Source organism: Pseudoliparis swirei, chromosome 16 (genome assembly GCF_029220125.1).
Source record: "Pseudoliparis swirei isolate HS2019 ecotype Mariana Trench chromosome 16, NWPU_hadal_v1, whole genome shotgun sequence".
In the NCBI taxonomy this organism is placed as follows: domain Eukaryota; kingdom Metazoa; phylum Chordata; class Actinopteri; order Perciformes; family Liparidae; genus Pseudoliparis; species Pseudoliparis swirei.
The window spans coordinates 362,086-384,658 of NC_079403.1; the positions used below are offsets into that span (position 1 = coordinate 362,086).

The window sequence follows — 22,573 nt, forward strand, 5'->3', positions numbered from 1 at the left end:
TTCAACTTTAAGGGCTTTTGGTTTTGGTGAAGGGTTTGTGTCACTTTTGGGTTTAATGTCCAGGGAGGCTTGGTGCCTGGTGAAGGTGGGGGGTGCGCTGAGCTGTCCAGTTCAGGTCCAGAGAGGTATTAGACAGGGATGTCCAATCTCTGGACAGCTCTATGCTATTGCCATTGAACCTCTTCTGAACAGACTGAGATCCCGTCTGTCAGGCCTCTTGTTACCGGGGCTACCTCATCGGCCCTCGCTCGTGGTGTCAGCATACGCTGACGATGTTAATGTGCTCGTCAAAGACCAGAGGGATGTCGACATTCTAGGGAGCAGTTTAGTTTTGTTTGAGAGGGCATCTTCAGCAAAGGTAAACTGGGGGAAGAGCGAAGCTTTGCAGGTTGGGCAGTGGGTAGGCAAGGAAACACCAAAGCTACCAGGCAACCTCAGATGGGGAAGGCAGGGCTTGAAGGTTTTAGGTGTTTTTTTGGGAACAGAGGAGTTTCAAGATTCAAGATTCAAGATGTTTTATTTGTCACATACACACACAGGGTGTGCAGTGAAATGAAAGTGGCAATGCTCAGCAGGAATGTGCAAGGGCAACAAGTACACACTATTTACAATAAAAAACAACACAATATTTACAGTAAGTGTGTGTGTGTGTGTGTGTGCCTAAGAGGGCAGTTGTGTGGGTCTATGTGGGGTCCTGGTGAGGTCAGGTTCACAGTCCTGATGGCCTGAGGAAAGAAACTCCGTCTCAGTCTCTCTGTTCTTGCAGCGTGACTACGGGCGCCTGCCTGACCGCAGCAGCTGAAACAGTCTGTTGTTGGGGTGGTGAGGATCCTTCATGATCCTGCCGGCTCTGGTTCTGCACCTCCTGGTGTACAAGTCCTGCAGGGTGGGGAGTGTGGTTCCAATTGTGCGCTCAGCCGACGCACTACTCTCTGAAACCTTCCTGTCCTGAGCGGAGCAGTTGCCAAACCAGGCTGTGATGCTTCCTGTCAGGACGCTCTCTACAGCTCCAGAGTAGAAGGACTGAAGGATCCTCTGGGAAACTTTAAATTTCCTCAGCTGCCTGAGGTGGTAGAGGCGCTGCCTTGCCTTTCTCACCAGAGTGTCTGTGTTCGTTGACCATGTCAGATCCTCGGTGATGTGGACTCCCAGGTATTTATACCCGCTCACCCTCTCCACAGTAGTCCCGTTAATCCCCAGTGGTGAGTACGTCCTCTGTTGTTGTACCCTCCTAAAGTCCACAATCAGCTCCTTAGTTTGGTGACATTCATGAGGAGGCTGTTGTCCTGGCACCAGAGTGACAGATCAGCAACTTCCTCCAGGTAGGCCTTCTCGTCGTTGTCGGAGATCAGGCCCACCACCACTGTGTCATCCGCAAACTTGATGATGGTGTTGGAGCTGAACCTGGCCACACAGTCATGTGTGTACAGGGAGTACAGTAGGGGCTGAGGACGCAACCCTGGGGGATCCTGTGTTCAGGGTGAGGGGCTGGAGGTGTCTGCCCACCCTGACCACCTGTGGCCTGGCGGTCAGGAAGTCCAGGATCCAAGCACACAGGGGGTGTTCAGTCCCAGCTCAATCAGCTTGCCGGCCAGTCTGGAGGGACTATGGTGTTGAAAGCTGAACTATAATCAATGAACAGCAGTCTCACATAGCCCCCTCTGGCTGTCCAGATGAGAGGTGTGGTGTGCAGTACCTGGGAGACAGCATCATCCGTGGATCTGTTTGGGCGATAAGCAAACTGCAGCGGGTCCATGGAGGAAGGGAGGAAGGCGCAGATGTAGTCCTTTATCAGCCTCTCAAAGCATTTCATGACCACCGAGGTGAGGGCCACGGTCGGTAGTCATTCATACATGCTGGAGAAGCATTCTTGGGCACAGGGACAATAGTGGATCTCTTGAAGCAGGCGGGGACCACGGACTCAGCCAGGAGAGGTTGAATATTGTGGTGAACACTGGAGCTAGCTGGTTAGCACAGGTCTTCAGTACTCGCCCAGATATGCCATCTGGACCTGCAGCTTTCCTGGTGTTCACCCTCAACAGAGCCCTCCTCACACTGTGCTCGGTCACAGAGTGTGTGTTCATCCCAGCGGTAGAACTCACCTCGGCTACGCTAACGGTGTTGTTGTTAGCCGGCGAGCTAGCGCTGTTGTTGCTAGCCTCAAACCGTGCATAAAATGAGTTCAGGTCGTCCGCTAGGGATCGTCGGCACTCACCATTGCGCGGGTCTGCTCTGGTAGTCTGTGATAGTCCGTAGCCCCTGCCATAGGCGCCTGGTGTCGCGCTGCTCCATCTGTGATTCCACTCTGTCTCGGTACCTCTTCTTGGCCTCCTTCACCGCCCTCCTCAGTCCATAGACCGCTGCCTTGTACTCGTCCATGTTGCCGGATACAAGACCGGAGTTATAGGCAGCAATGCAGGCGTTCACAGCTTCACGGATGGATCTATCAACCCACGGCTTTTGGTTAGGAAAGACCCTAACTTTTACCGTTGGGACGATGGTGTCCGCTAGCGTTGCTATGAGGCTCATTGCTACGTCCGCAAACTCGCTGACGTCACTGGAACTGGATTGGATCATGTCCCAGTCGCCGACACTCAAGCGTCCTGTAGCTCAGCCTCTGATTGGTCAGACCACCGCTTCGTCCCTCGTCACTACCGCTTCCGTGCTATCCTTTGTTGGTACTCCGGTGTAGTAGGAAAATGGCGGCATGGTCCGATTTGCCAACGGAGGAGAGAGACAGCCTTGTAGCCTCTCTTGAATGGCGTATAGCAGTGGTCCAACGTTCTTTCCTCTGGTAGCACACGTAATGTGCTGGTGAAAGTTCGGCATGACTTTTTAGGTTTGCCCTGTTAAAGTCCCCAGCCACCACCACAGCAGCGTCGGGATACTTGTTCTGATGCCGACATAACACATCATGTAGGTCCGATGGTGCTACGTCGGTGTCGCTTGTGGTGGTATGTAGAGCGGCTGTGGTGATGACCGAGCTGAACTCCCGGGAAGGTAGAATGGGCGGGGGAAAAAAAAGGGGGGGGGGGGGTTTTTTTTGGGGGGCCCCCCTTTTTTTTGGAAAAAAAAACCCCCCCCCCTTTTTTTTTCCCCTTTTTTTCCCAAAAAAGGGGAAAAAAACCCTTTTAAAAACCCCCCCGGGCCCCCCCCCCAAAAAAAAAATTTTCCCCGGGCCCTTTTTTTCCCCCCCCCCCTTTTTTTTTTTTTTTAAAAGGGGGGAAAAAAAAGGGGGGGGGGGGGGGGGGCCCGGGGGCCCCCCCCCGGGGGGCCCCCCCTGGGTTCCCCCGGGGGGGGTTTTTTTTGGGGGGGGGTTTTTTTCCCCCCGGGGGGGGGTTAAAAAGGGGGGCCCCGGGGTTTTTTTAAAAAAGGGCCCCCTTTTTTTTTTTTGGGGTTTTAAAAAAAAAAAAAAAAAAAGGGGCCAAACCCAAAACCCCCGGGGCCCGGGGGGGGAAAAAAACCGGCCCGGGGGGAAGGGGGGGGGGGGGGGAAATTTTTGGGGGGGGGAAAAAAAAACCCCCCCCCCCGGGGGGAGGGTTTTCCCCCCCCTTTGGGGGAAAAGGGGGGGGGTTTTTTAAAAAGGGGGGGGAGGGGGGGTTTCCCCCCCCGGGGGGGGGGGAAGGGGGGGGGGGGGGGGAGGGGGTTTTTTAGACCCAAAAAGGGGGGGGGGGGAAAAACCCCCGGGGGGGGAAAAAAGGGGGGGGGGGGTTGGGGGGGGCCCCAAAAAAGGGGGGAAAAAAAAAAAAGGGGGGGGGGGGGGGGTTGGGGGGTTTTAAAATGGGGGGAAGGGGCCCCAGGGCCCCCCCTTTTGGGGGGGGGGGGGTTTTAAGGGAAAAACCCCGGGGGGAAGGGAAGGGGCTTTGCTGCAATGGAAATGTCCGGCTCTGGAAGGGGGATTTAAACATAAAAACGGGTTCCTCCCCTTTTGGCCAGTTTTTGATTTTTCCTCCCCACACCCCTGTCAAAGGAAAAAGGCAGGTTTTTTCCGGTCCCCCAGGGAGAGCGGGGTGTGACCCCCCAGGGGAGGGGGCCTTGGGACTTCATCCCATCAAGCTTTGAGCCGGTCGGGGCCTGAATTTTGGCCTGAGGAGAGGCCGTGTGTGAAAAGGCTGGGTTTAATAAAAACCCTTTTCCCCCCCTTCACCCCCTTGGGGCGGGTTTTTTTCGGGCAGGTTTTTCGTCCACGGGGGCGGGTTGCCCGGGGGGTTTTTTTGGTTTGGAGGAGGCCCTGGGGGCTTCTCTCAGAAGCCCCTTGGGGAGAAAAATTTTTTAGCCCACTTTTAAACCGGGGTGGAGGAGTATGTCTTCCCACCTCTGGTGGTCTGTCCTGCGGTTGGACAGTGGAAGGAGGAGGAGGACATCTTGCTGTCCCTGAAGACACCTCAGTTGGGGGAGTTTGAGTCTCTAGAAATCAGAATCAGAATCAGAATCAGAAACAGGTTTATTGCCAAAGAATGTTTTCACAAACAAACAGCAGAGAACTTTTGGCGGAAGGTGCAAGAGTCGGTAAGACTGAAGATTGAATAATTTAGGAGGCTTGTCTATACCATTTAGGAAAGGGTGGATGAAAAGATGACAGCATAACATGAGGAAGCAGGAGGCGAGAAAAGAAAGCTACCCCTGACTATGCCCCTAGAGGCAAGGTACAGTGTAAGAACAGGAGAAACAAAAAACACCATTGCACATAAGCACATAGCATCTTAGACATGACTTGCAACGAGAAGGAAGGAGGATAGGGTAATCCAAAGATCACATAGCCCTGGTCATTGGGGTAGAAGGTAACCAGCAACCGACAAGCAACCGGGTCCGTCAGTCAGTCCACGGCTACTGATCGCCAGACCCTGATCCTGTCTATGCTGGGCGGCAAAGCAGTGCCAGGCGGCGTGATGGGGGTAGTGAGTGCTTTTCAGTGTGATGGTTGTGTGTGTAAAGTGGCCTGATGTATCGTCCTCCCCAGTCCACAACAGACAAAAGTTCTCAGTCCACAGATGGTGGTTGCGTTAGGAGATGGCCTTGAAGGTCCTGGGAGAAAACAACCACAGGTGTCTGTGGATAGGGGGAAGGGAATGAGAGAGTCTGCTTCAGAGATCTTCGGGAGTTGTTGTTCCAGTCACGGCCTTGGCCAAGGGTCCAGTGGTAGAGGGAGCCGAAGCAGATACAGATTGGGATTGTTTGGTCTTCCAGTAGCACTGCACCAATTTTGCGACCCACTATTCCTCCACTTTCCTCCGCTTGCCAATAGGGATTTCAAATCGATCCAATTTCATTTGCAGAGTCAATCAGCTTCTCCACGATGTTGTCATTCTGACGGGTTAATGCCAAAGTGTGAGTGGCAACAAATCTGCCCAACGCTTTGGCCATGTCGGGCAAGCCTTGAGGGGGCTTTTAACGGCTGTCACGTTTCCCCAATTTTCCGATAAGCCAGTGCAGCGCCAAATCCAAAACAGCAGAAATCCTGTAATCCAAGTTCCGAATAGGTAGATGTCTTCTCACGTCCTCCACGGAAAGGCTGCAGGCACACGACACGTCCATCGCAGTAACCAGCTGCAACGTCCCCCCCGGCAGGGACAGGCAGGTTCCCCCAAACCCGAGCTTCTACCGCCGAGAAGATGGTGTCAATTGCGTTTAAGCAGACCAGTGACGCGTCCATGGTTTTTGTAGTTCAAGATGCGAAGAGCGATATGAGAGAGTCTCAAGTATAGAGACAGACAAGACACATGACGAGAGAAGCCAAGCAGGGAGGGAAGGTCATGGGGGAGGAGAGAGAGAGAAATGCGACCGCCTCGTCAGAGCAAACCACCTTGGTACCAGCCGTACCAGAGCAGTGTACCAGATCTGTGAAAGGTTTCTAACCTGCCTCTGGAGGGTGTGAGGTGTCTAAGTGGACAGGTTTTTTGGCAGGGATCCTCCCCAGGGGGCAGTTGGCGGTCCCTGTACAAACCCCCTGTAGATAAAAGGACAGGAGACCTCCAGTGGAGGATTGTACATGGGGCCATAGCTACGAACCGGTATCTGGTGCACCTGGATCCGGCCTCAGGACACGGCTGTCCTTCCTGCTCTCAGACAGAAACTATCCACCACTTGTTTGTGGAGTGCTCCAGACTGGTCAGACTTTACAGCCGCCTGCAGGCATGGTATCAGGGCTTAGGGGAACTTTTCTTTTCGCCTTTTATTTATGGTCCGAACTATTCCCAAAAACAAAAGTGTGCACACACTAATCAATTTCCTCTCAGGACTGGCCAAACTGGCAATTTGGAAATCCAGGAAAACCGTCAGAGGTGCAGGGTCAGAAGACGCAAGTCTGATGCTGACGGGCTCCTGACCGCCGCTCAGGGGAGTTTGGTTTTTACAAACTAACAAATAAAACAGAACTGTTTGTGGCATTTTGGGCGCTAAAGGACGTCCTGTGTTCAGTTAGAGGAGACGCTCTGTTTTTGAACTTATGAGTTGTTGTTCCTTACTAACGTTTTCTTGTTGATGTTTGTTTATTTGTATTTGCATTATTTAGTTTTGTAATTTTTTGATGAACAGTATAACTGTAACCTGAAATGAATGGAAAATAAAGACACCTAGACAATCAATCTCTCTGTCTCTCTCTCTCTCTGTCTCTCTCTGTCTCTCTCTCTCTGTCTCTCTCTCTCTCTCTCTCTCTGTCTCTCTCTCTGTCTCTCTGTCTCTCTCTCTCTCTGTCTCTCTGTCTGACTGTCTCTCTCTCTGTCTGTCTGTCTGTCTGCCTGTCTGTGTGCCTGTCTGTCTGCCTGCAGGCTGAAGGTTTGAATCTCCCGCAGCAGTCAGCGTGTGAACTTCTTCTTCTTCTTCTTCTTCTTCTTCGATCTTCTTCTCCAGCAGAACGAAAGAACTCTGAACACCTCACTTCTCCTTTTCTTTTCTTTTCTTTATTCTTCTCCTTCTCTTTCCATTCTCCTGTCCTTTTCTTTATTATTCTTCTCCAGCTGAAACTAAAGAACTTCTTCTTCTTCTTCTTCTTCGCTGACTGAAAAACACGCCGACATTCATAGACGGGCTCTACAGGAGATCACAAGCCCCGCCCCCTGTAGACCGACAGCTGTCTCGACCAATCAGAAGGCCGGATGAGGATTAAATTTCTTCGAGAGGGAAATTGGACCAATCAAACAACAAGAAGATCAAATATCAAAGACCGAGCGAAAGACTTGTCGTGTTATTAGTGAATATTGACAGTTTACAGAGATCAATAAAGTTTACTCGACTTTAACATGTTTTCTTATGTATTTATAAATCCATATTTTATCAAAATGATTCATCTCTCAAATAAACGAAAAGTGATAATATATATATATATATATTTCTAGATATACATATTATATATATATAATATATACATATATATTATATATACATTTTATATATATAATATATAAACATATATGTGTATATATATATTATATATACATATATATTATATATATAATATGTAAACATATATATGTATACATATCATATATATATATTTGATATGTATACATATATATACATGTATATGTATATATTATATATATGCATATACATATGTACGTATATACATATATATAGATATATATAGATACATATATATACATATATATATGTACATATATTATACTACCTCCCTGTACTAGTACTACCTCACTGTACTAGTACTGCGGGTTTGAGGACATAAACACTCGAACACATGAACCGCGTCATGCGCGCGCGCAACGTGCGTCGTGACGTCACTGCTTCGTCGCCGCGTCGGGAGCGATGACGTAGTTAAAAGAAGCTAACGGGAGGAAGAGGGCGAGCGTCCTGCACGAGGACAGGTAAATATGAGGAGATGTCGTTATTTAGGAGGAGGAGGAGGAAGAGGAGGAGTATTGATCACTGATAGAACTGACTATCAGTTTATTATCGACCAGAGAAAGAGAGCATCATTTCTGCCTCATCACACCGCAGCTGTGTGTGTGTGTGTGTGTGTGTGTGTGTGTGTGTGTGTGTGTGTGTGTGTGTGTGTGTGTGTGTGTGTGTGTGTGTGTGTGTGTGTGTGTGTGTGTGTGTGTGTGTGTGTGTGTGTGTGTGTTGCAGGGTGTTTCCTGCGGCAGGACAGCATAGACTCAACTACTGCACCAAGTCTCTATTATCTACTGTATGTATATATATATGTATACATACATATATATATATATGCATACTATATGTATGTATACTATATATATATATAGTATACATATACATATATATGTATACTATATATATATAGTATACATACATATATATATACATATATATATATATATGCATACTATATGTATGTATATATATATATATATATATATACATATATGTATACTATATATATATAGTATACATATATATATGTATACTATATGCATGTATACATATATATATGCATACTATGTATATGTATACTATATAGTATACATATACATATATATGTATACTATATATATATAGTATACATACATATATATATATGCATACTATATGTATGTATACTATATATATATAGTATACATATACATATATATGTATACTATATATATATGTATACATACTTTATACTTTTTGTAGTCCTGTACACCCTGCAGCACACACAGACAGACACAGACACACACAGACACACACAGACAGACAGACACACACAGACACGACAACAACACAGACGATCAGACAGACACACACACACAACAACACAACACAACAGACAGACAGACACACACACAGACACACACAGACAGACAGACACACACACACACACACACACACAGACAGACAGACACACACACACAGACAGACAGACACACAGACACACACACACACAGACAGACACACACAGACACACACACACACAGACAGACAGACACACACACAGACACACACACAGACACACACACACACACACACACAGACACAGACACACACACACACACAGTCACACACACACACACACACACACACATCATTGTCTTCTGAATCCAGTTCACATTAAATTGCTTTCAACCCTAATCCCCCCCCCCCACACACACACACACACACGTTACCATGGCAACCTGACAGCTGGAGTGGCCACCAGATGGGCGATTACTACATTACCCATGAGCCCCGGCTGCAGCAGGAGAGGAAGCTCTGTGATTGGCTGTTTGTGGACTTCATGATGGCCGCTTCCCTGACGTCCAATCAGCCTCCAGCGCCGTGTCTCACCACTTTGTCGCTGTCTCTCAGGTGCATCACCATGACGACAGAGCCAGGTGAGCCACACGAGGCCCCGTCCAAAGAGGCAGAGTTTTTCCCTGAAGCCGCCGCCCACTCCACGCCAAAACAGGTAAGACCACGCCAAGAAATACACCATCGACAAATGAATAGATCATTGATGACATCACTTCCTGCGTCCGTAGGGAGGCGGGCCGTCCCAGAGCCGAGCTCACAGCTCATTGGCCGAGGATTCGACGAGTCACCTGTCGTCGGGCAGCCGGATCGCCGGCTCTCCGGCCAGAAACCCGCTGAGCTTTAGGACCACACAGACGAGGGTGTCCCTGCTGGACGGCTCGCTGTTCACCTGCACTGTGGAGGTGAGACAGGTGGAGACATGTAGAGGAGAGACAGGCGGAGGTGAGACAGGTAGAGACAGACAGGTGGAACCATGTAGAGGAGAGACAGGTAGAGACAGACAGGTGGAACCATGTAGAGGAGAGACAGGTAGAGACAGACAGGTGGAACCATGTAGAGGAGAGACAGGTAGAGACAGACAGGTGGAACCATGTAGAGGAGAGACAGGCAGAGGTGAGACAGGTAGAGACAGACAGGTGGAACCATGTAGAGGAGAGACAGGCGGAGGTGAGACAGGTAGAGACAAACAGGTGGAACCATGTAGAGGAGAGACAGGCGGAGGTGAGACAGGTGGAACCATGGAGAGGAGAGACAGGCGGAGGTGAGACAGGTAGAGACAGACAGGTGGAACCATGGAGAGGAGAGACAGGCGGAGGTGAGACAGGTAGAGACAGACAGGTGGAACCATGTAGAGGAGAGACAGGTAGAGACAGACAGGTGGAACCATGTAGAGGAGAGACAGGCGGAGGTGAGACAGGTAGAGACAGACAGGTGGAACCATGTAGAGGAGAGACAGGCAGAGGTGAGACAGGTAGAGACAGACAGGTGGAACCATGGAGAGGAGAGACAGGCGGAGGTGAGACAGGTAGAGACAGACAGGTGGAACCATGTAGAGGAGAGACAGGCAGAGGTGAGACAGGTAGAGACAGACAGGTGGAACCATGGAGAGGAGAGACAGGCGGAGGTGAGACAGGTAGAGACAGACAGGTGGAACCATGTAGAGGAGAGACAGGCAGAGGTGAGACAGGTAGAGACAAACAGGTGGAACCATGTAGAGGAGAGACAGGCGGAGGTGAAACAGGTAGAGACAGACAGGTGGAACCATGGAGAGGAGAGACAGGCGGAGGTGAGACAGGTAAAGACAGACAGGTGGAACCATGGAGAGGAGAGACAGGCGGAGGTGAGACAGGTAGAGACAAACAGGTGGAACCATGGAGAGGAGAGACAGGCGGCGGTGAGACAGGTAAAGACAGACAGGTGGAACCATGGAGAGGAGAGACAGGCGGAGGTGAGACAGGTAGAGACAGACAGGTGGAACCATGTAGAGGAGAGACAGGTAGAGACAGACAGGTGGAACCATGTAGAGGAGAGACAGGCGGAGGTGAGACAGGTAGAGACAGACAGGTGGAACCATGTAGAGGAGAGACAGGCAGAGGTGAGACAGGTAGAGACAGACAGGTGGAACCATGTAGAGGAGAGACAGGTAGAGACAGACAGGTGGAACCATGTAGAGGAGAGACAGGTAGAGACAGACAGGTGGAACCATGGAGAGGAGAGACAGGCGGAGGTGAGACAGGTAGAGACAGACAGGTGGAACCATGTAGAGGAGAGACAGGCGGAGGTGAGACAGGTAGAGACAGACAGGTGGAACCATGGAGAGGAGAGACAGGCGGAGGTGAGACAGGTGGAGCAGTGACGTGTCCCCCTGTAGAAGCGTTCCCGTGGAGCCGTCCTGTTCCAGAAGGTTTGTGACCACCTGAACCTCCTGGAGAGAGACTACTTCAGCCTGGGCTACAGGGACGCCCACAGCCACCAGGTGCCCGTCTGTCTGCCCGTCTGATGTATGTCTGCCTGTCTGTCTGTCTGTCTGTCCGCCCGTCTGATGTATGTCTGTCTGTCTGTCTGTCTGTCCGCCCGTCTGATGTATGTCTGTCTGTCTGTCTGATCTCTGTCTTTACCTCTCGTCTTGTAGAACTGGTTGGATCCAGCAAAGGAGATGAAGAAGCAGGTCAGAGGTCAGTGTCTGAATGCCCCGCCCCTTTCAGGGGGGGGGGGGTCATTTTAAATGGATACGTTGTGGTTGAGGCTCTGCCCCCTCGCCGTCTCTCAGGTGTTCCCTGGAACTTCTCCTTTAACGTCAAGTTCTACCCGCGGGACCCCGCCCAGCTGCGTGAGGACATCAGCAGGTAAACACCCATCACCCGTCACCCGTCACCCGTCACCTGTCACCCGTCACCTGTCACCCGTTACCCGTCACCCGTCACCTGTCACCCGTCACCTGTCACCTGTCACCCGTCTCCTGTCACCCGTCACCTGTCACCCGTTACCCGTCACCCGTCACCTGTCACCCGTCACCTGTCACCTGTCACCCGTCTCCTGTCACCCGTCACCTGTCACCCGTTACCTGTCTCCTGTCACCCGTCACCTGTCACCCGTCACCTGTCACCCGTTACCTGTCTCCTGTCACCCGTCTCCTGTCACCCGTCACCTGTCACCTGTCACCCGTCTCCTGTCACCCGTCACCTGTCACCCGTTACCTGTCTCCTGTCACCCGTCTCCTGTCACCCGTCACCTGTCACCTGTCACCCATCTCCTGTCACCCGTCACCTGTCACCCGTCACCTGTCACCCGTCTCCTGTCACCCGTCACCTGTCACCCGTTACCTGTCTCCTGTCACCCGTCACCTGTCACCCGTTACCTGTCTCCTGTCACCCGTCTCCTGTCACCCGTCACCTGTCACCTGTCACCCGTTACCTGTCTCCTGTCACCTGTCACCCGTCTCCTGTCACCCGTCACCTGTCACCCGTTACCTGTCTCCTGTTACCTGTCTCCTGTCACCCGTCTCCTGTCACCCGTCACCTGTCACCTGTCACCCATCTCCTGTCACCCGTCACCTGTCACCCGTCACCTGTCACCTGTCACCCGTCTCCTGTCACCCGTCACCTGTCACCCGTTACCTGTCTCCTGTCACCCGTCACCTGTCACCCGTTACCTGTCTCCTGTCACCCGTCTCCTGTCACCCGTCACCTGTCACCCGTCACCTGTCACCCGTTACCTGTCTCCTGTCACCCGTCACCTGTCACCCGTTACCTGTCTCCTGTCACCCGTCTCCTGTCACCCGTCACCTGTCACCCGTCACATGTCACCCGTCACCTGTCACCTGTCACCCGTCTCCTGTCACCCGTCACCTGTCACCCGTTACCTGTCTCCTGTCACCCGTCTCCTGTCACCCGTCACCTGTCACCTGTCACCCATCTCCTGTCACCCGTCACCTGTCACCCGTCACATGTCACCCGTCACCTGTCACCTGTCACCCGTCTCCTGTCACCCGTCACCTGTCACCCGTTACCTGTCTCCTGTCACCAGGCCTCAGCTGCTCCTTCCTGTCCCTCTGCAGGTACTTTCTGTGTCTGCAGCTCCGGCAGGACGTGGCGTCTGGACGCCTCCCGTGTTCCCCGGCAACACACGCCGTGCTCAGCGCCTACGCCGTCCAATCAGAGCTCGGGGACTACGACGCTGGTATGTGAAGACCCCGCTGCCCCTTTACCCCACCTCTACCCCATCACCTCTACCCCATCACCTCTACCCCATCACCTCTACCCCATCACCTCTACCCCATCACCTCTACCCCATCACCTCTACCCCATCACCTCTACCCCATCACCTCTCTACCCCATCACCTCTCTACCCCATCACCTCTACCCCATCACCTCTCTACCCCATCACCTCTACCCCATCACCTCTCTACCCCATCACCTCTCTACCCCATCACCTCTCTACCCCATCACCTCTACCCCATCACCTCTACCCCATCACCTCTACCCCATCACCTCTACCCCATCACCTCTCTACCCCATCACCTCTCTACCCCATCACCTCTCTACCCCATCACCTCTACCCCATCACCTCTACCCCATCACCTCTACCCCATCACCTCTCCCTCTACCCCATCACCTCTACCCCATCACCTCTCTACCCCATCACCTCTACCCCATCACCTCTACCCCATCACCTCTACCCCATCACCTCTACCCCATCACCTCTACCCCATCACCTCTACCCCATCACCTCTCTACCCCATCACCTCTACCCCATCACCTCTCCACCCCATCACCTCTACCCCATCACCTCTCTACCCCATCACCTCTCTACCCCATCACCTCTCTACCCCATCACCTCTACCCCATCACCTCTCTACCCCATCACCTCTCCACCCCATCACCTCTACCCCATCACCTCTACCCCATCACCTCTACCCCATCACCTCTACCCCATCACCTCTACCCCATCACCTCTACCCCATCACCTCTACCCCATCACCTCTACCCCATCACCTCTACCCCATCACCTCTCTACCCCATCACCTCTACCCCATCACCTCTCTACCCCATCACCTCTCTACCCCATCACCTCTACCCCATCACCTCTACCCCATCACCTCTCTACCCCATCACCTCTCCACCCCATCACCTCTCCACCCCATCACCTCTCTACCCCATCACCTCTACCCCATCACCTCTACCCCATCACCTCTCCACCCCATCACCTCCACCCCATCACCTCTCTACCCCATCACCTCCACCCCATCACCTCCACCCCATCACCTCTCTACCCCATCACCTCTCTACCCCATCACCTCTACCCCATCACCTCTCCACCCCATCACCTCTCCACCCCATCACCTCTACCCCATCACCTCTACCCCATCACCTCTCTACCCCATCACCTCTACCCCATCACCTCTCTACCCCATCACCTCTACCCCATCACCTCTACCCCATCACCTCTACCCCATCACCTCTACCCCATCACCTCTACCCCATCACCTCTACCCCATCACCTCTACCCCATCACCTCTCCACCCCATCACCTCTACCCCATCACCTCTACACCATCACCTCTCCACCCCATCACCTCTCTACCCCATCACCTCCACCCCATCACCTCTACCCCATCACCTCTACCCCATCACCTCTACCCCATCACCTCTACCCCATCACCTCTACCCCATCACCTCTCTACCCCATCACCTCTCCACCCCATCACCTCTACCCCATCACCTCTCCACCCCATCACCTCTACCCCATCACCTCTACCCCATCACCTCTACCCCATCACCTCTACCCCATCACCTCTACCCCATCACCTCTCTACCCCATCACCTCTCCACCCCATCACCTCTCTACCCCATCACCTCTCTACCCATCCTCTACCCCATCACCTCTACCCCATCACCTCTACCCCATCACCTCTACCCCATCACCTCTACCCCATCACCTCTCTACCCCATCACCTCTCTACCCCATCACCTCTACCCCATCACCTCTACCCCATCACCTCTACCCCATCACCTCTACCCCATCACCTCTACCCCATCACCTCTACCCCATCACCTCTCTACCCCATCACCTCTACCCCATCACCTCTACCCCATCACCTCTACCCCATCACCTCTACCCCATCACCTCTACCCCATCACCTCTACCCCATCACCTCTCCACCCCATCACCTCTCTACCCCATCACCTCTCCACCCCATCACCTCTCCACCCCATCACCTCTCTACCCCATCACCTCTACCCCATCACCTCTCTACCCCATCACCTCTCACCCCATCACCTCCACCCCATCACCTCTACCCCATCACCTCTACCCCATCACCTCTACCCCATCACCTCTACCCCATCACCTCTCTACCCCATCACCTCTCCACCCCATCACCTCTACCCCATCACCTCTACCCCATCACCTCTCTACCCCATCACCTCTACCCCATCACCTCTACCCCATCACCTCTCCACCCCATCACCTCTCCACCCCATCACCTCTACCCCATCACCTCTACCCCATCACCTCTACCCCATCACCTCTACCCCATCACCTCTCTACCCCATGCCTCTACCCCACTCTACCCCATCACCTCCTACCCCATCACCTCTACCCCATCACCTCTACCCCATCACCTCTCCACCCCATCACCCTCTACCCCATCACCTCTACCCCATCACCTCTACCCCATCACCTCTCTACCCCATCATCTCACCCCATCACCTCTACCCCATCACCTCTACCCCATCACCTCTCCACCCCATCACCTCTACCCCATCACCTCTACCCCATCACCTCTACCCCATCACCTCTACCCCATCACCTCCACCCCATCACCTCTACCCCATCACCTCTACCCCATCACCTCCACCCCATCACCTCTACCCCATCACCTCTACCCCATCACCTCTACCCCATCACCTCCTCCCCCTCACCTCCGTCAGAACACCTCCATCACCATCATCATCATCATCATCATCGAGAAACACCCAGCAGCTGCTAACCTCCGTGTGTGTTGGCTGGCAGCTTGGCTGAGGCGAGATGAACTTCTGGACCACGGCTCTCTGACTGCCTGTGGTCTCTCCAACTTGGTGCAGAGGAGGACACACACAGGTAGGACACGCACAGGTAGGACACATTTGGGTAGGACACACACAGGTAGGACACACACAGGTAGCTAAGACCCACAGGTCCTCCGGACACACACAGGTGGGACACATCACACAGGTGGGACACACACAGGTAGGACACGCACAGGTAGGACCACGCACAGGTAGGACACACACAGGTAGGACACACACACAGGTAGGACACACGCACAGGTAGGACACACGCACAGGTAGGACACACACAGGTAGGACACACAGGTGGGACACACTGGGTGGACACACACAGGTGGGACACACACAGGTGGGACACACCTTTGGGTGGGACACACACAGGTGGGACACACGCAGGAGCAGGCACACACACACAGGTGGGACACACGGTGGGACACACACAGGTAGGACACACACAGGTAGGACACACACAGGTAGGACACACACACAGGTGGGACACACACAGGTGGGACACACACACACAGGTGGGACACACACAGGACACTGGGTGGGACACACACAGGTGGGACACACAGGTGGGACACACACAGGTGGGACACACACACAGGTGGGACACACACAGGACACACAGGTGGGACACAGGTGGGACACACAGGTAGGACACACACAGGTAGGACACACACAGGTAGGACACACACACAGGTAGGACACACACAGGTAGGACACACACAGGTAGGACACACACAGGTAGGACACACGCACAGGTAGGACACACACAGGTGGGACACACGCTGGGTGGGCTGGGTAGGACACACACAGGTAGGACACACACACAGGTAGGACACACACAGGTAGGACACACACAGGTAGGACACACACACAGGTAGGACACACACACAGGTAGGACACACACAGGTAGGACACACACAGGTAGGACACGCACAGGTAGGACACACACAGGTAGGACACACAGGTAGGACACACACAGGTAGGACACACACACAGGTGGGACACACACAGGTGGGACACACAGGTGGGACCTTAGGTGGCACACACAGGTAGGACACACACAGGTAGGACACACACACAGGTAGGACACACACAGGTAGGACACACACAGGTAGGACACACACACAGGTAGGACACGCACAGGTAGGACACGCACAGGTAGGACACACACAGGTAGGACACACACAGGTAGGACACACACAGGTAGGACACACACACAGGTAGGACACGCACAGGTAGGACACACACACAGGTAGGACACATTGGGTGGGACACACACAGGTGGGACACACACACAGGTGGGACACACAGGTGGGACACACACACAGGTGGGACACACACACAGGTGGGACACACACACAGGTGGACACACAGGTGGGACACACACACAGGTGGGACACACACAGGTGGGACACACACACAGGTGGGACACACAGGTGCAGGACACACACAGGTGGGACACACAGGTGGGACACACACAGGTGGGACACACACAGGTGGGACACACACAGGTGGGACACACAGGTGGGACACACAGGTGGGACACACACAGGGGGGGACACACACACAGGTGGGACACACACAGGTGGGACACACACAGGTGGGACACACACAGGTGGGACACACACAGGTGGGACACACACAGGTGGGACACACTGGGTGGGACACACACACAGGTGGGACCTTACACACAGGTGGGACACACACACAGGTGGGACACACACACAGGTGGGACACACACAGGTGGGACACACACAGGTGGGACACACACAGGTGGGACACACCGGACACACACAGGTGGGACACACACAGGTGGGACACACACAGGTGGGACACACACAGGTGGGACACACACAGGTGGGACACACACAGGTGGGACACACAGGTGGGACACACACACAGGTGGGACACACACAGGTGGGACACTGGGTGGGACACACACAGGTGGGACACACACAGGTGGGACACACACAGGTGGGACACACAGGTGGGACACACACACAGGTGGGACACACACAGGTGGGACACACACAGGTGGGACACACAGGTGGGACACACACAGGTGGGACACACACACAGGTGGGACACACACAGGTGGGACACACACAGGTGGGACACACACAGGTGGGACACACACACAGGTGGGACACACACAGGTGGGACACACAGGTGGGACACACACAGGTGGGACACACACAGGTGGGACACACACACAGCAGGGACACACAGGTGGGACACACAGGTGGGACACACACACAGGTGGGACACACAGGTGGGACACACAGGTGGGACACACACAGGTGGGACACACACAGGTGGGACACAACACAGGTGGGACACACACAGGTGGGACACACAGGTGGGACACACACACAGGTGGGACACACACAGGTGGGACACACACACAGGTGGGACACACACAGGTGGGACACACACACAGGTGGACACACACAGGTGGGACGGACACACACAGGTGGGACACACACAGGTGGGACACACACAGGTGGGACACGCAGGGGTGGGACACACTGGGTGGGACACACACAGGTGGGACACACACAGGTGGGACACACACAGGTGGGACACACACAGGTGGGACAGGACACACACACAGGTAGGACACGCACAGGTAGGACACGCACAGGTAGGACACACGCACAGGTAGGACACACACAGGTAGGACACCCTTTGGGTAGGACACACACAGGTAGGACACACACAGGTAGGACACACACACAGGTAGGACACGCACAGGTAGGACACGCACAGGTAGGACACACACAGGTAGGACACACACAGGTAGGACACACAGGTAGGACACACACAGGTAGGACACACACAGGTAGGACACACACACAGGTAGGACACACACAGGTAGGACACACACACAGGTAGGACACACACAGGTAGGACACACACAGGTAGGACACACACAGGTAGGACACACACAGGTAGGACACACACAGGTAGGACACACACACAGGTAGGACACACACACAGGTAGGACACGCCTGGAGTGGGACTGCTGGGTAGGACACACACAGGTAGGACACACACAGGTAGGACACACACAGGTAGGACACACACAGGTAGGACACACACAGGTAGGACACACACACAGGTAGGACACACACACAGGTAGGACACACACACAGGTAGGACACACACAGGTAGGACACACACAGGTAGGACACACACAGGTAGGACACACACAGGTAGGACACACACACAGGTAGGACACACACAGGTAGGACACACAGGTAGGACACACACAGGTAGGACACACAGGTGGGACACACACAGGTGGGACACACAGGTAGGACACACACAGGTAGGACACGCACAGGTAGGACACACACAGGTAGGACACACACAGGTAGCACACACAGGTAGGACACACACAGGTAGGACACACACAGGTAGGACACACACACAGGTGGGACACACACAGGTGGGACACACACACAGGTGGGACACACACAGGTGGGACACACAGGTGGGACACACACAGGTGGGACACACAGGTGGGACACACACAGGTGGGACACACACAGGTGGGACACACACAGGTGGGGTGGGACACACACAGGTGGGACACACAGGGTGGATGCACAGGTGGGACACACACACAGGTGGGACACACAGGTGGGACACACACACAGGTGGGACACACACACACACCGGTGGGACACACACAGGTGGGACACACACAGGTGGGACACACACACACAGGTGGGACACACACAGGTGGGACACACACACAGGTGGGACACACACAGGTGGGACACACAGGCAGGACACACACAGGTGGGACACACACAGGTGGGACACACACACACAGGTGGGACACACACAGGTGGGACACACACACAGGTGGGACACACAGGTGGGACACACACAGGTGGGACACACACACAGGTGGGACACACACAGGTACACACACACTGGGTGGGACACTGGGTGGGACACACACAGGTGGGACACACACAGGTGGGACACACACAGGTGGGACACACACAGGTGGGGTTTTGGGTGGGACACACACACAGGTGGGACACACACTGGTGGACACACACAGGTGGGACACACACAGGTGGGACACACAGGTGGGACACAGGTACACACAGGTGGGACACACACACAGGTGGGACACACAGGTGGGACACACAGGTGGGACACACACAGGTGGGACACACACAGGTGGGACACACAGGACACACAGGTGGGACCAGGTGGGACACACAGGTGGGACACACACAGGTGGGACACACACAGGTGGGACACACACAGGTGGGACACACACACAGGTGGGACACACAGGTGGGACACACACACAGGTGGGACACACACAGGTGGGACACCTGGGTGGGACACACACAGGTGGGACACACACACAGGTGACACACAGGGACACACACAGGTAGGACACACAGGTAGGACACACACAGGTAGGACACACACAGGTAGCACACACAGGTAGGACACGCACAGGTAGGACACACACACAGGTAGGACACACACAGGTAGGACACACACACAGGTAGGACACGCACAGGTAGGACACGCACAGGTAGGACACACACAGGTAGGACACACACAGGTAGGACACACACAGGTAGGACACACACAGGTAGGACACACACACAGGTAGGACACACACAGGTAGGACACACACACAGGTAGGACACACACAGGTAGGACACACACACAGGTAGGACACGCACAGGTAGGACACACACAGGTAGGACACACACACAGGTAGGACACACACAGGTAGGACACACACACACAGGTAGGACACACACAGGTGGGACACACACACAGGTGGGACACACACAGGTGGGACCACGCTGGGTGGGACACACACACACAGGTAGGACACACACAGGTAGGACACACACAGGTAGGACACACACAGGTAGGACACACACAGGTAGGACACACACAGGTAGGACACACACAGGTAGCACACACAGGTAGGACACACACAGGTAGGACCTGGGTGGGACACACACAGGTGGGTGGGACACGCTGGGTGGGACACACACAGGTGGGACACACACAGGTGGGACACACACAGGTGGGACACACAGGTGGGACACACACAGGTGGGACACACACACAGGTGGGACACACACAGGACACACAGGTGGGACACACACACAGGTGGGACACACTGGGTGGGACACACGCAGGTAGGACACAGGGATAGGACACGCACAGGTGGGACACACACACAGGTGGGACACACAGGTGGGACACACACACAGGTGGGACACACACAGGTGGGACACACACAGGTGGGACACACAGGTGGGACACACACAGGTGGGACACACACACACGGTGGGACAGCACACACACAGGTGGGACACACACACAGGTGGGACACACACAGGTGGGACACACACAGGTGGGACACACACACAGGTGGGACACACACAGGACACACCTGGGGACACACACAGGTGGGACACACAGGTGGGACACACACAGGTGGGACACACACACACAGGTGGGACACACACAGGTGGGACACACACAGGTGGGACACACACAGGTGGGACACACACAGGTGGGACACACCATTGGGACACACACACAGGTGGGACCTTTACACAGGTGGGACCACGCTGGGTGGGACACACAGGGACACACAGGTGGGACACACACAGGTGGGACACACACACAGGTGGGACACACACACAGGTGGGACACACACAGGTGGGACACACACAGGTGGGACACACACACAGGTGGGACACACACAGGTGGGTTACACACACAGGTGGGACACACAGGGACACACACAGGTGGGACACACACAGGTGGGACACACACAGGTGGGACACACACAGGTGGGACACACACAGGTGGGACACACACAGGTGGGACACACACAGGTGGGACACACACACAGGTGGGACACACACAGGTGGGACACACACAGGTGGGACACACACAGGTGGGACACACACACACAGGTGGGACACACACAGGTGGGACACACACAGGTGGGACACACACACAGGTGGGACACACACAGGTGGGACACACTGGGTGGGACACACAGGACCACAGGTGGGACACACGCACAGGTAGGACACGCACAGGTAGGACACACACAGGTAGGACACACACAAGTAGGACACACACAGGTAGGACACACACACAGGTAGGACACACACACAGGTAGGACACACGCACAGGTAGGACACACGCACAGGTAGGACACGCACAGGTAGGACACGCACAGGTAGGACACACACAGGTAGGACACACACAGGTGGACACACAGGTGGGACACACACAGGTGGGACACACACACAGGTGGGACACGCACAGGTGGGACACACAGGCAGGACGTGGGACACACACAGGTGGGACACACACAGGTGGGACACACACAGGTGGGACACACACAGGAGGACACACAGGTGGGACACACACAGGTGGGACACACACAGGTGGGACACACACAAGTAGGACACACACAGGTAGGTCACACACAGGTGGGACACACACACAGGTAGGACACACACAGGTAGGACACACACAGGTAGGACACACACAGGTGGGACACGCTGGGTAGGACACACACAGGTAGGACACACACAGGTAGGACACACACACAGGTAGGACACACACAGGTAGGACACACACAGGTAGGACACACACACAGGTAGGACACACAGGTAGGACACACGCACAGGTAGGACACACGCACAGGTAGGACACGCACAGGTAGGACACACACACAGGTAGGACACACACAGGTAGCACACACAGGTAGGACACGCACAGGTAGGACACACACAGGTAGGACACACA

The 22,573-nt window shown here is 54.2% G+C and overlaps 1 protein-coding gene across 1 annotated transcript in view; it reads left to right on the forward strand.

Annotated features, from left to right (window-relative positions):
- Positions 1 to 9,250: 9,250 nt before the first annotated feature.
- The window catches only part of LOC130206587 (band 4.1-like protein 1), a 36,359-nt gene continuing 23,036 nt past the window's right edge, over positions 9,251 to 22,573 (forward strand). The window contains exons 1-6 of the mRNA XM_056434633.1: positions 9,251 to 9,340; positions 9,414 to 9,587; positions 11,057 to 11,161; positions 11,318 to 11,360; positions 11,456 to 11,531; positions 12,743 to 12,864. Coding sequence (XP_056290608.1) covers positions 9,251 to 9,340; positions 9,414 to 9,587; positions 11,057 to 11,161; positions 11,318 to 11,360; positions 11,456 to 11,531; positions 12,743 to 12,864 — 610 coding nt within the window. The remainder of the gene's footprint in view (positions 9,341 to 9,413; positions 9,588 to 11,056; positions 11,162 to 11,317; positions 11,361 to 11,455; positions 11,532 to 12,742; positions 12,865 to 22,573) is intronic.